Source organism: Pezoporus wallicus, unplaced genomic scaffold, assembly GCF_028554395.1.
Source record: "Pezoporus wallicus isolate ANWC-B61680 ecotype Strahan unplaced genomic scaffold, APGP_CSIRO_Pwel_v1 contig_5787, whole genome shotgun sequence".
NCBI classification, from domain to species: Eukaryota; Metazoa; Chordata; class Aves; order Psittaciformes; family Psittacidae; genus Pezoporus; species Pezoporus wallicus.
The window spans coordinates 2,583,221-2,595,722 of NW_026637253.1; the positions used below are offsets into that span (position 1 = coordinate 2,583,221).

The 12,502-nt window shown below is 50.8% G+C and overlaps 1 protein-coding gene across 2 annotated transcripts; it reads left to right on the forward strand.

The window, feature by feature from the left end:
- Positions 1 to 1,864: 1,864 nt before the first annotated feature.
- Positions 1,865 to 12,413, forward strand: SHOX (SHOX homeobox). Of its 2 annotated transcripts, XM_057404431.1 has the most exons (5): positions 1,868 to 2,415; positions 5,656 to 5,864; positions 10,039 to 10,096; positions 10,185 to 10,273; positions 11,825 to 12,413. In XM_057404431.1, the coding sequence occupies exons 1-5, from the start codon at positions 2,142 to 2,144 to the stop codon at positions 12,068 to 12,070; spliced, it is 876 nt and encodes a 291-aa protein (XP_057260414.1). In that variant the 5' UTR covers positions 1,868 to 2,141; the 3' UTR covers positions 12,071 to 12,413. The 2 variants fall into 2 exon arrangements, with proteins under 2 accessions (XP_057260413.1, XP_057260414.1); XM_057404430.1 differs by having other exon boundaries at positions 1,865 to 2,415; positions 10,039 to 10,273.
- The last annotated feature ends 89 nt before the right edge of the window (positions 12,414 to 12,502 follow it).

Sequence of the window (12,502 nt, forward strand, 5' to 3'; positions counted from 1 at the left end):
CCTTCGCCACCAGCGTGTGCGACAATCCACGCGAGCCCTTTACACGCGGGGGCTGCATGAGAGAGGCACAAGCAGCGTGTCGTGGCGGGATCCTCCCTCAGCCATACGTTACTACCACGTCTATCGTTTGCCTTTATTATTTATGTGGTGCCGTGTGATATACATTAGAGCCTGGGATTTGATTGGCGTTTGCGATGACAAGACCTGTTTGTTAAGTTGTAAGGCTTCCTCGGCTCCCTCATTTGTTAAATGAACTCTGGAGGAAGGATGACACCGAGACACAACAATATAATAAATGTCAGAGATATCCGCAGTGCCGAGATCAAATGATCAATCCTTGTCCCCTAGATAATCATTTTAAATTTGCACAGGGGAAGATTGATTCCCCCCCCCCCTTTTTTTTTAAGCCCTTTATTAATTGCTTCCCCTATTATTATTTACACACACACACACCACCACCACCCTTCCTCCTGTGGAGGTGTTAACACGGGTGCTGCGGGCACCTTTGGATTAATTAAACGTATTTTTAGTGTTTTAATGTTCTGCTAATTTTCGGAGCAGTCCCACACTCCCCCGGAACAGAAACAATGGCCCCTTGCTCCGACGAGGTTGCGACTCAGAGCAGAGGGTGGCGTGATGTTGATGGGCTCTGGTTATCCCCAGCTCGAGGTGGGAGAGGGAACGGGAAGGACGCAAAAAGCCAAACAACCAGAAGAAAAAATTCCACCAAATACCAAATAACCCTCCTCGTTAAAGCTCGATGAGAGGACGCAGAAATAACTAAATAGGTGGGAAGTCGGTTCTGCGGGAGGATGAGGTGGCGCGCGGTGGCACTGGAAATGCCGCCGCTGTTATCCGGGGCTGAATTTCAGGCAGCTATTCCGGCGCACGGGATTAATAATCATTACTAGAGCACAACAAAAATAACGGCAGCGTACCAAGAACAAGGTGGGGAAATTATTGCCATTCCTATCCTAAACCCGGCAGGATAAGTTTTGCTAGGGAGGAGAGAGAAAAGAAAAAAAAAAAAGAAAAAAAAAGAAAAAGGTGGATTTAATGCTCTATTTGTCGCGCACAAACTCTCGTGTTAACAAGTCATCCCTCTGCTGCACGCGGCAGGACAGCTCTACCGCCAAAGAAACGTTTTAGGTTTTAATTTTCCCCAGCAGTACCTTCAGACAACATAATAACATTAAACAAGAAAACAGAACCTACAACATTTACGCGTATCTAGAGAGCTCCCCTAGCCATGGATCCCCCCTTCCCTCACCCCAGGCAAGCAACCCCCTCCAAATCCTCCGAACACACCGACACCGAGCTCCGAGACACCCCATAACTTGTTTAACTGCACATGTTCCCCCACTCCCACGCACCCCCACCCGCCACAACAGGCAACACTTTTAAAACAGCATTTTCGGTTCGCCGATTTTTTTGATCATTGAATTAAGCGAAATTAGCCAAATAGCAAACCGGGTTGAATTCCCAATGACTACAACAAATGCACATCTCCGGCTTTTTATTCATTACCTTTTCTTTATTGTACACTCATTTTCTTTTCCTCTTGACAGCGATACATTTAATTGCAGGAGCATAGTTATGTGATTAGCTGTGGGTCCGTTTTTACCCTCAGTGTTGCCACGCACAGGATGTCCTTATAATCAATTAAGTCTTCCTCGACTTTCATTTCTGCAACGCGCTTACAGAATGCAGATACCTATTTTCATGTTTTCCTCTTCCCCCATCCCTCCCTTTTATTCCTCTCTCTCTCTCACTCCCCTCTCTCTCTCTCCCCCTCTTTTTCGCCGTTGCTTCTTTACTTCCCTAAATCAAGGTGCAAAGATGCCAAAGAGTGATGAAATGAAAAGAAAGCCAATTGCTGGACTGAGGTGGGGGAGATAGCTGCTCGGAGTCCGCCTGCAACTATGGAGCAGTCAGTAATTGCTGGAGACAGGGAGAGCTGGGGGCTGGGCTGAGGTAGCCATGTATAAATAGTGTGATCTCAAATTGAAAGGCATAAATAACAGCAGGAGTGATCTAACCCTATACAGCCCATCCTCTACGTGCAAAAACAGCGTGCGGAGGACGGCCACATCTCCGACTGCAAACAAGTGGATCTCTGTGGATAAGATCACCGGGCAGCCATGGAAGAACTTACGGCTTTTGTATCCAAATCTTTTGACCAGAAAAGCAAAGAGAGCAGCAGCGGCAGTGGCAGCAGCAACAAGAAGGAGACGATCACTTACAGGGAAGTTTTGGAGAGTGGGTTGGCTCGCTCTAGGGAGCTTGGAAACTCTGACTCTAACCTGCAGGACATGACCGAGAGCAGCAACCATTGCCCGGTGCATCTTTTCAAAGACCACGTAGAGAGCGACAAGGACAAACTGAAGGAGTTCAGCACAGGCAGGACGGCGGAAGGTAAGAGCGGGGCAGGGTTCCCTCGGCCCCGCGACCCTCACCGGCAGCCCCGGCCCCCTCCTCGGCCGCCCCCGGTTCTCCGCAGCAGGACTGAGCCGACACCAGCCCCGGTCCCGGTCCCTGCGGGGGGAGCGGGCTCGCCTCCCGCATCATGCCTCCCTCCTCTGGCCGCCTCCCTCCCGCAGCGGCGGGAACATAGGCTAAGAAACACAGATGCCTGCACCATAACACGAACATAGCCGTGAAAAATAACTCGCAACTTCTGTCCTTTCCCCCCCCCTCCCCATCCCCCTTTCTCCTCGGGCCGGCCCCAGTTCACATCCGAAATCGATCCCGTGCGTTAGGCATTCGCTCGCCCCGGGGAAGGGGGCAGCGCAAGACGTCAGACATTTTTGTCTGCCTGTGTATTTTTGTACGAAGAAACCTTGTCCGGGCAGTTTTAATGCCATAAGAGACCTGCTCTTCCTGTTTCCGGGCCGTCAGGATGCTGCTGCTGCTTCTTCTGGGAGAAAGCTGGATGTGGAAAGGACTCTCCCTGGACATTTTGTCTTGTTTTGGTCAGCTTGTCCTAGTCAGAGGAAGGAGCTGCCCGGGCCCGGTGAGACAGAACATCCTCGCGGGGAGAGGTACCGGCCGGCCCTGTAGCCTGGTCCCTCGGTCCCCTCCTGCCCTTCTCACCTGGGCCCGGGCAGCACCGCATCTCTCTGGCCTGCCCGGGTCCCTAGAGCTAAAATGCCATTCCTTCCTTTAGAGCAAAGAAATTAAATTAAAAAAAACCACAATTTTTAAACCAAGCCAGCTAAAAATCCCGCATAGGCTCGCAGGGGAAGGAGAGAATAAAAAGGGCGGGGGGATTAGAAAGTTGAGAAAGTGTTTCTAGGCAAGTTAGACAGGCGGACCTGCCTGGGGAGCTACTGGCTAGCACGGGGTAATAAAAACCGGTTAATAGGTTAGGGAACAACAACCAGTCTTTCAGCTGTTTCCTACTGTTTGATCTTGTTTAATATAACATTGGGGGAAAGGCAATTTAATTTACAGCCCAAACGCTTATTTAATATCCTCCTCTCTTCCATCCACCCTCCCCAAACAGAAGGACGGGTCATAATCCCATATTCGGGTATCCATACTTCTGCGCAAACCAGCACCGCTCAGCGCGGCTGATTTTCCTTCTCTAGTTGAGATTACGAAACGAGAGGGTTCAGTTTAGAGGAATCATCATTCGCACAGGAGGTGGTTTAAAAAATAATAATTAAAAAAAAGCAGGAAAATAAAAGTATATTAAAAAATATAACGCCAACGAAAGAAAAGCCACCCATCTTTGCTACTCTCCCTTTTCCCTGTGTATCGAAATTCTGGTTGTATATTTAGCTCATCTAATCTATGGAGAGGGGCTGGGGGTGGGGATGGAAGGGAGGAGTTGGAAGGAACTGAGATGCTTGTGACAGTTTAAATTCATGCCAGGTTTCAGTCTAATTCCAACTGATTCCGGCGTGTGATTTCAGTCACACCGATGTGCTAGTTAATATTTCATGCCTATCGCGGACATGCTGTAGCCTCGGATCTCCGAAAGGAGACAGAGCTTTTGAACGCGCCTTGTTTTCCCTAGGCATTTTCTGGGTGAGAACCCTCGTCTTTTCATAGGGGTTCCTCTTCCCAGAGAAATGTGAACAAAACGCCGTTAAACCCAAGCGGCGAACGCCCCGCTCTGGAGGCTAGACCTTTACCAAAGTTTTCTGCAGCCGATATCCAGCCCGGAGGAACGGTTATACGGCCAGGGACAGTTTTCTTTTGGGAAGTGAAAACGAGCTCTTCGGCTTGGGTCCCCGACTTACTTAAGCACTGATGCGGTTCCGGACGTTTTTATTATGTTCAATTAACTTACGATCTGCAGTTAGTCATTTGGGTTTTGGGATGCCCCCAAGTACATAGGTTAATATGTATGTGCATGCGCACAGTCGTGTGTATGTATACACACATATATACATAAATATAACACGTGTATTTGGTGACGGAAAAAGGATTTAACTCGGAATTATCTGCAGATGTGGCTTCCGCCCCCTTCCCCTCAGCCCCACACGGCCCAGAATGTGAAGCAGGACAAAGGTGGCAGCCGGAGCAGGCTGGTCCCCGGACTCCGCCGGTGCCCGCGCTGGATGCGCTCCCCGGGATGTGCAGGGGATCCCGAGGAACCGGTTCAAGCTCCAGAGGTGCCGCTTGCTCCAGCACCGACCCTCTTTCGTTAGCCGGATTTAAAAGAGGGCCGGTGAATTAGGCCGCCTGGAATTGAGGCAAAGAGTGCGTGTGGGGGAAGTAAGGAAGAAAGGTAATTTGCCAAAGCAAAATAAATCCCCTTCCAAGACAAAAAAAAAAGAAGCAACTTTTTCTCCCTTGCCTCCCCAGCCCTCCTTCCCTCTGCCCAGGAGGAGCTCGCTCCGAGCCTTCTTGGGCTCCATGAGAGCTGGGATGGGGAGTGGAATCTGCTGTTTTGGAGGGGCTGGGAGTCACCCGTGGTCCTTGAGCTGGCTCTCCCCCGCCTGCCCGTCCAGGCCCGTAGCCCCGTGGGTTTCGACCTGCCGGCAAGTATTTGAGGGAAGAAGCAATGATAAGAGGGAGAAGGACTGACGGTCTCTGTCTCATGCCCATGGAAAGTTTCTTTTACGAGGCAAATATTTTCACCGTGCCTTCACTATGACAGTGGTGGGGAGCTTCTTGCATAACCCTCTCTATATTACTTTGAGAGAAAACGGCGACGGAGAACGCCCTGTCCCTCTTCTTTTCCCACGGCCTGGAAGTACCAGGGAACCGGAGGTTTTCCTACTAGCCGCTTCCCCGAGCTGCCCGTGCCAGCCGGCGGCACGGCTATCTCCTCGCCCTGTAAGGAAAATACAATTAATTATATCGATATATATAGTTTTGCTGATGGGACATCAGCCAGGCAAGGCAGAGCTGCTCCTTCCTTCCCTCCCTTCCTCTCTCTCTTCGGCCGGCAGCCGAGGTGCCCCTGCCCCTCGCGGACCTGACAGCGGGGCTCAGCCCCGCCCGGTACCCCCGGGCCCAGCTCGCCCCTCCGGCCTGCCGAGCCTAGCCAGGCCCGGGGATCCCCCGTCCCGCTTCCACAGGTTGGGTTGAGTTTGGGGAAGGAGAGAAGGGAGGGAGCGGCCCCCCGTGTGCTGTGGAGAGAAACTTCAGAGAGATGAGAGGGGAAGCTCAGTGTCGTTTTTTCCTTCCCCCTCCCGGTAGGGATCTACGAGTGCAAAGAGAAGAGGGAAGATGTAAAATCAGAAGACGAAGATGGACAGACCAAGCTCAAACAAAGGAGGAGCAGAACCAATTTCACACTAGAGCAGCTGAATGAGTTGGAAAGACTTTTTGATGAGACTCACTATCCGGATGCCTTCATGAGGGAGGAACTAAGCCAGAGGCTGGGACTGTCTGAAGCTAGGGTTCAGGTAAGAGAAAGGCTCTGTTCCTGGAAACGTCCTCATCTCACTTCCTAACTGCCAGCGGATCCTAGCACAGTGCCCCGCTTCATCCAGAGCGGGGAGGTGAAGGCAGAGACGACACGTGTGATGGGGGAAGCTGTTTGCAACTCCGCCGTACCTGTCCTGCCAAAGAGTAATTCTGCTCTGGAAATATCTGTCCGTGCCTTCCGTTTCCTAGGAAGGCGGTTTAATTTCTTTTTTTTTTTTTCCTAATATATTTTGGGGTGGTGATGGTGGGGTGGTGATAGCGTTGACAAGCCTCTAATAACTGAGCAACTAGCTATTTTTTTACAATTATTATACTTTGCCTTGCAAACGTGCCATTAACTCCCCCTTAATCCTCACTTTCTTCCCTCTCTTTCTTTCCTGGGGCCGTTGAGAAAAAAAAAAAAAAAAAAGCTCCCAGGAAACAATCGCTGTGAATAAGACTAGACTGTTTGGGTGCAGAAGGACGGGATTAGCCAGAGCAGGGGGAAAGGTGCCCTCTCTGATTCGCACACAGGCATACGAATGCATGGCACCCCATCTGCTGGTGTCTCCCCTCGGCCCTCCCTGTCTGCTTCAGATACAGCTAAACACCAATTAGCCTTGGAAACCTTGAAAGAATGGTCCGGGTTGCTGCAGTTCTGGGGCCATTAGATGGGGTCTGTTTGGGTGTCTCCACATTGATTATTTTAAGATTACATTTTTAGTTTGATGTAGGGGAAAAATACCAGTCCCTTCCTCCCTTAAGCCATCTAGGGAATGCCTTCCCAAAGAGATATATGCATATATATAAAAAAATATATAAATGCAATTAATAAGATCAACCTGTGGCTCTCTGAGCAGGCCCAGAGCAGGAGAAACCTGAAGGAAATCCCGCCTTGGGTTATAACCCTGTGTTTGGCCTAACAGACCCTAAACCAAACCAAACTCCAAGAAGAAAAAGCCACCAAGACAACCCTTCCACTGAACAAACCGCCTTCACACCCCCGAGATAGAGGTGCACATGCAGGTGTGTAGTATCTATGCATGTGCTTGTGTGGGTATGTGTGCACAGGTGGAGGAGGTCTCCGTGCTCACCTTCATCGCCAGGGCACAGTGAGAGGAGAAACCCAGCCCCGAGCTACCGTGGGGAGAGAGGCTGGCTTGTGTGTTGTTCCCCCTCCCCCCCCCCCTCCCCCCAAAGCATGATCCCCCCCAGGAGGAGTAGGCAGGCAGGGCTCGCTCCTCGGCAGCCCTTGCCGGAGTAAAGCACTACCTCTCTTCAAACAGCTGCCTCCTGGAGGCATTTCCTGAAATAAATAGAGTAGCTAGGTTGTTTTCCTTCTTGTTTTGGTTTATTTATTTTTATTTTAAAGGCTCTTTTCTCCCTTCAGTTCTTGCCTTTTTCAGTATAAAGTGAGCAGGGCTAGGGATGGTGCCGAGCACATGCCTTAGGAAGAGTGGCTTGCGGGGGATATTGCAGGGGTTCAGTGTGCTGCTGGTCCTACTTGCTCCTGGAAGATTGATCTAACCACAGCATATAAATTAATGAAAAGATTAAACTTTTGCTGAAGGGGACATCAACTCTTATGTCATCTTCCCAGATCTTCTTACTTGGGCTCTGTAATATCTTTCCAAGGCCTTGATGTACTGTTTCTATAAAAATAAATTACTTGTAATTGAATTCTGCACTCTTTCTTTCAAGTACTTTATTACTGAGCAGCACCTTAACAGGATGTTCATAGTTACAGGAAAATTGGTGCTTCAAGTGCTTGCAGATCTTAAAACAGCACACCAAGAAAAAAAAAAAAGGGAAAAAAAGGGGAAAAGGGAAAATGGATAATTAATTGGCAAATAAGCAGAGAGTTTGATACCCATCAATACATGGAAGCAGAGAAAAGAAGTGAGGAAAAGGGAAAGTTGTTTTTTTTTAATACTTTCAGAATTGTTCTCTAATTCCTATTTGAACCGCTTGTCCCTTGCTGTTAAAGGATATAGTTTCAATTTAGTGTGGAAATTTGCTGTAAATAAATTGAAGCTCCTATGGTAGCTAGTCCTTATTAACCTTTTATTTTTGGTGTTGTACTGGAAACTCATATCACCCAGCTGTCAGGGTTATAATTGAAAGTTATGAGACCATAGTGAGGAGCAGGCAGTAATTCAATTACAACAAATATCTTTGGGTTTATGGTGCAGGGCTAAATTAAATGTCATTATTCACTGTCTCTAATGGAAATCAAAAGGAAATCAGATTAGAGCATTTGTGAAAGAAATCACTGAGTGATCCTTAATGAAGAAATAACTGTCTAAAACAGTGTACTGTGCTTTACTTAGCATATTCATGACTAATTGGAATTGATCGTGAATCACACCAAGACTGATTTATTATCGCTTAACGCAGTGGCTAATTCATCACTTTTATTCCTCATAATCTTATTTTTTCATAGCTAAAGGGAAAGGGCACTTCGTTTCCCAGATTTAAATATAATTTCTATTTGAAAGATGTTCTGATTTGCAAGAGAAGTTGTTTAAAGGCTGCTTAAATTCCTTCTGACAATTTACACTACTTTGGCGGGGGGGGGGAGGCGTGGGGAAAACACACAAGGAGATTTCCTGCAAGCTTTTGCAATCAAAAAAAAAAAAAAAAAAGTACTATTGTCTCTGAAGCTAGATGATATTTTGCCTGCCAATATTTTAAAATATATATATATAAATCCCTAACGGCCCAGTTAAAAGGAGAAGAGCTCTATGTTGTTAATACTGGGATATTGCTCGTAGGGAAAAATAGGCTGTGCCGAGCTGGGTGTTTCAGGGCAGAGAGGCGACAGCGGTGATGCGCTGGTCGCAAGCCGGCGGGGAACGGGACCGGGACTGGTCTATTTGTCGGTCTGTCGGCTTCGCTCTCTTCCCTAGCCACCCCAGGCAAGCAAAATGGTGCTCCAAACCCGAGAAGGCCAATTCCTACTTAAGAAAATCACTGATGTACCCGAGGTAATTAATGCCTTTGGAAGCCTTTCTTTGCACTAATTACTCCGTTGTAAATGACCATCATTAAGGCAACTGAAGAAAGCTTGAAGGGAAAATTTGATATAGGAAGTGCAGTTAGTATTAATTAACCGTATGAGCTCTTGGCAAGTGCAACAACATCAAAGGTTGTAGGTGTTTGCTCAGCTACAAGATTTTATCAGCGGTGAAAGTCAATGTTTGTCCATATTCGGTAGATTTTGGTGTAAGGATAAGGGCCCGAAAAACATTTTGGTCAGTGCCTCTGACAATCGTTTGGGGAGAGCCGCGAAACCGAGCACGTCGGAAGGGGAAGAGTAAGAAGGGTCTGGAATACCCTTGGAAAAGAGGCAGCCGAGGCGCAGCGGTCTGCTTTATGCTTGTTGCAGTAGGAACGGCTGGAGCTGGGGCAGGATAAGGATTGTTGGATTGCAGGCAGTTCCCGCTAATAAGCGCTTCTTTACTCCCAGCCTGCAAAGATGGTGCTCTTGTCTGTACAGGATGCTGCAGAAGAGGAGTTTGCTTTCTTTTAACGTTTGGGAAGCGAGGAATGATTTAGACCTTTCTGCTCAAATTCGGTATCTAGCATCTTCTCGGAGAGCTTCACCATTCATGTCCAAGTCCAGCTTGGGGGAGGGCAGACGGTCCGGTCCCTTAGGACCAGACCCGGAGCTCGACCTGGCCCCCGGCGGTCTGTACCCGGGATGTCCGAGGTGTCACTGGAAAGGGACCGAGGGTCCCACTCAGCCTGCGGGTGGGATTATTTTGGGTGTTTGTGGGGGAGGCCCCTCGCTCCGGGCGGGTGGCACAAACAAGGACTTCCACTGGCCGCCCGGGAGGTAAAAGGGGGCACAGAGGTCTCGGTGCGAAGCGACCGGCTCCCTGTGCCCCGGGTGCGAGGGCAATCCTCACTTCCTAGGTTCAACTCCTGCTGAGAAACCGCAATAGAGAACAGGACCCTTCCCCCCTCCCCCGAAAAAAAAGACAGCCCCACCGCAGCACATAGATGGGTACATCCCTCTGGGCTGAGCTCCGAAGAGAGACCTCAGCAAAGTTGTGGGGAGCCCCTCGCCGCCTCTTCCTCTCCCCCTGAGAGAGCCCTCTCTCAGCAGCTGCCTAGCCTGCCTCCATATATTTCTGTCGTTTTGTTTTTGTTTGCGTTTTCTTTTCACAGGTCTGGTTCCAGAATAGGAGAGCAAAGTGTCGAAAGCAGGAAAACCAGATGCACAAAGGTGGGTCGGGGCAGCGGGCCGCAGGGAGGGGATGGCCAAGGAGCCGCGGGCGCCTTCGCCACTCATCCGTCCCCGTCTCTCTCCGCAGGTGTGATCTTGGGAACCGCCAGCCATCTAGACGCCTGCAGAGTGGCCCCCTACGTGAATATGGGAGCCCTAAGGATGCCTTTCCAACAGGTAGTGAGCTCCGGGTTTATTTTCTTTCCCCCGGCAAGCTCCGACCCTCTATCCTTTGCACGGGAGGAAGCCGGACACGTTTACAAGTGCCATTTATATACAAGTTGGCACGTATTAAACTCGGGCTATAAAGCTTCGTGAAGGAGCGCTCGCCCGCCCGCCTGTCGGGAGCTCAGCGTCCCTCGGGCCCGGCGACCGGGACGAGCGGGGGAGGGGGGGCACGGCCCTGGGAGGCGCCGCCGGTGCTAAGCCCTCCTCTCCCTCTGCCGCCTGCCGTGGGCTGGCACTCAGCCTTGGGGCCTCCCGCCCTCGTGTCAGAGCCCAGCTGGCCTCCCGGGGTAGGGGAGCACCGGGGGACCCCGTGGGGACGGACTGGCCTGGTCCTGAACCGTCCAGGGTGGGCTTCGGCGCCAGAGCAGGGTGTGGGAGGAAAGTCTCCCACTCGAGGGGCGAAGAGAATAAACCGTGCAGACCCTTGCGTTGCCGCTCTCCCCCTCCTTCTCCTGCGGGCTGCCGAAGCCTCTCCCGACGGCAGCGGCGCCGCTACGGGGCCCGGGCCCCCCTGAGGGAGGCCGCCTGGGAAAAACCGGACGAGGGGGTGAAATTCTGTCCCGCTTCCAGCCATCGCTTGTATCCCTCCCTCTTCTTCTTCTTCTTCTTTTTTTTTTTTTTTTGTCAATTAATCGAGGAATCGATTTTCCCAGCCCAAAGGGACCCTCCACCACCTTCTCGGTTTCAAAGACACGTGGAGCTGACAGATTAATTGTATTGATTTTTTTTTTAAGACATATTTGGACCAAAATAATTAAATACATAAATAAATTCCCCCCCCCCCCCCCTTTCCCCCCACAACTCCTTCCTGAACCTGCCCGGAGCTGAAATCTCTCAGTCAACCCCACGTGTTCGTGTAGGTCGAGCAAGCTCTAAAGCAAACACCACCCCGCTGTACAGGGGACCCGTGGCCAAAGAGTTTTTAGCAAAGTAGAAACAAACATCCCTGAAAAAAAAATATTAATATATTTATATACATATATATTAGCTATTCTCTCAGTCAACCCCACGTGTTCGTGTAGGTCGAGCAAGCTCTAAAGCAAACACCACCCCGCTGTACAGGGGACCCGTGGCCAAAGAGTTTTTAGCAAAGTAGAAACAAACATCCCTGAAAAAAAAATATTAATATATTTATATACATATATATTAGCTGTTTCGCTTTTATAGATATATAAATTAGGTATTATATATATTGGCTATTTAGCATATATATATATAAATAAATATATATATATAAAAACATTAGCTATTTAGCACTTGTTGGCGGCAGTGCGTTGGGCCGTATTTAACATATATATGTTAAGTTTATTTTACTTTGCACACGCACGCAGGATTAGGTGCGTCTCCGCGCCCCGCGTTCAGAGGTTTGCGGGGGTCTGCACCGACCGGTGGCTCCGGGGAGGGCCGTGGCACGGCGTGTGTGTGTCGGTGCTGCCCTATGTTGACGCCGTGTCTCTGCCGCCACTCCCCGTCCCCCTTCCTCCCCCCCTCCCCACGCAGGTCCAGGCCCAGCTGCAGCTGGAGGGCGTGGCCCACGCGCACCCGCACCTGCACCCGCATCTGGCGGCCCACGCTCCCTACCTGATGTTCCCGCCGCCGCCGTTCGGGCTGCCCATCGCCTCGCTGGCGGAGTCCGCTTCCGCCGCTGCCGTGGTGGCCGCCGCCGCCAAGAGCAACAGCAAGAACTCCAGCATCGCTGACCTGCGGCTGAAGGCCCGGAAGCACGCCGAGGCCCTGGGGCTCTGACACGCTTCACACCAGACCCCCCCTACGCCATACCACACCATATCCCCACCTCACCCCGGGGCGGGCGGGCGTGTGTGTGACCCGTACGGACCTCCGGTCTGACCCCGCTCATCCTCCTCTTCCTCCTCCCCGGGCCGCCCTGCCACCTTCTTGTTATTATTTTGTTTGTTTTTATTCCTTTCCCCTTTCCCAAGGTCTGCGAGCGCTCGGCGGCAGCCACCCCTCATCTCACACCTTTCCCCCCGCACCCTTCCCCCGCTTTCCTCGCCCTCTTCCCGCTCCCCAGCCCCAACGGGGACTTGTCGGCCCGGGGCGAACCGGGCGAAGAAGGGAGGCCCCGGCGGCCGTTGACGCTCAGCGCGCGCGCGCGTGTGGCGGCGCGGTTGGGGACTCGCACCCACGAGTCAGAGACTCCGCCGAGGATAAAGTAGG

Bases quoted from the DNA above. Each gene is read 5' to 3' on its own strand.
- SHOX (XM_057404430.1), top strand. From the start codon at position 2,142: ATGGAAGAACTTACGGCTTTTGTATCCAAATCTTTTGACCAGAAAAGC. The intron at 5,865-10,038 runs GTAAGAGAAAGG...TTCTTTTCACAG, and splicing joins TGTCTGAAGCTAGGGTTCAG to GTCTGGTTCCAGAATAGGAG. The intron at 10,274-11,824 runs GTAGTGAGCTCC...CTCCCCACGCAG, and splicing joins TAAGGATGCCTTTCCAACAG to GTCCAGGCCCAGCTGCAGCT.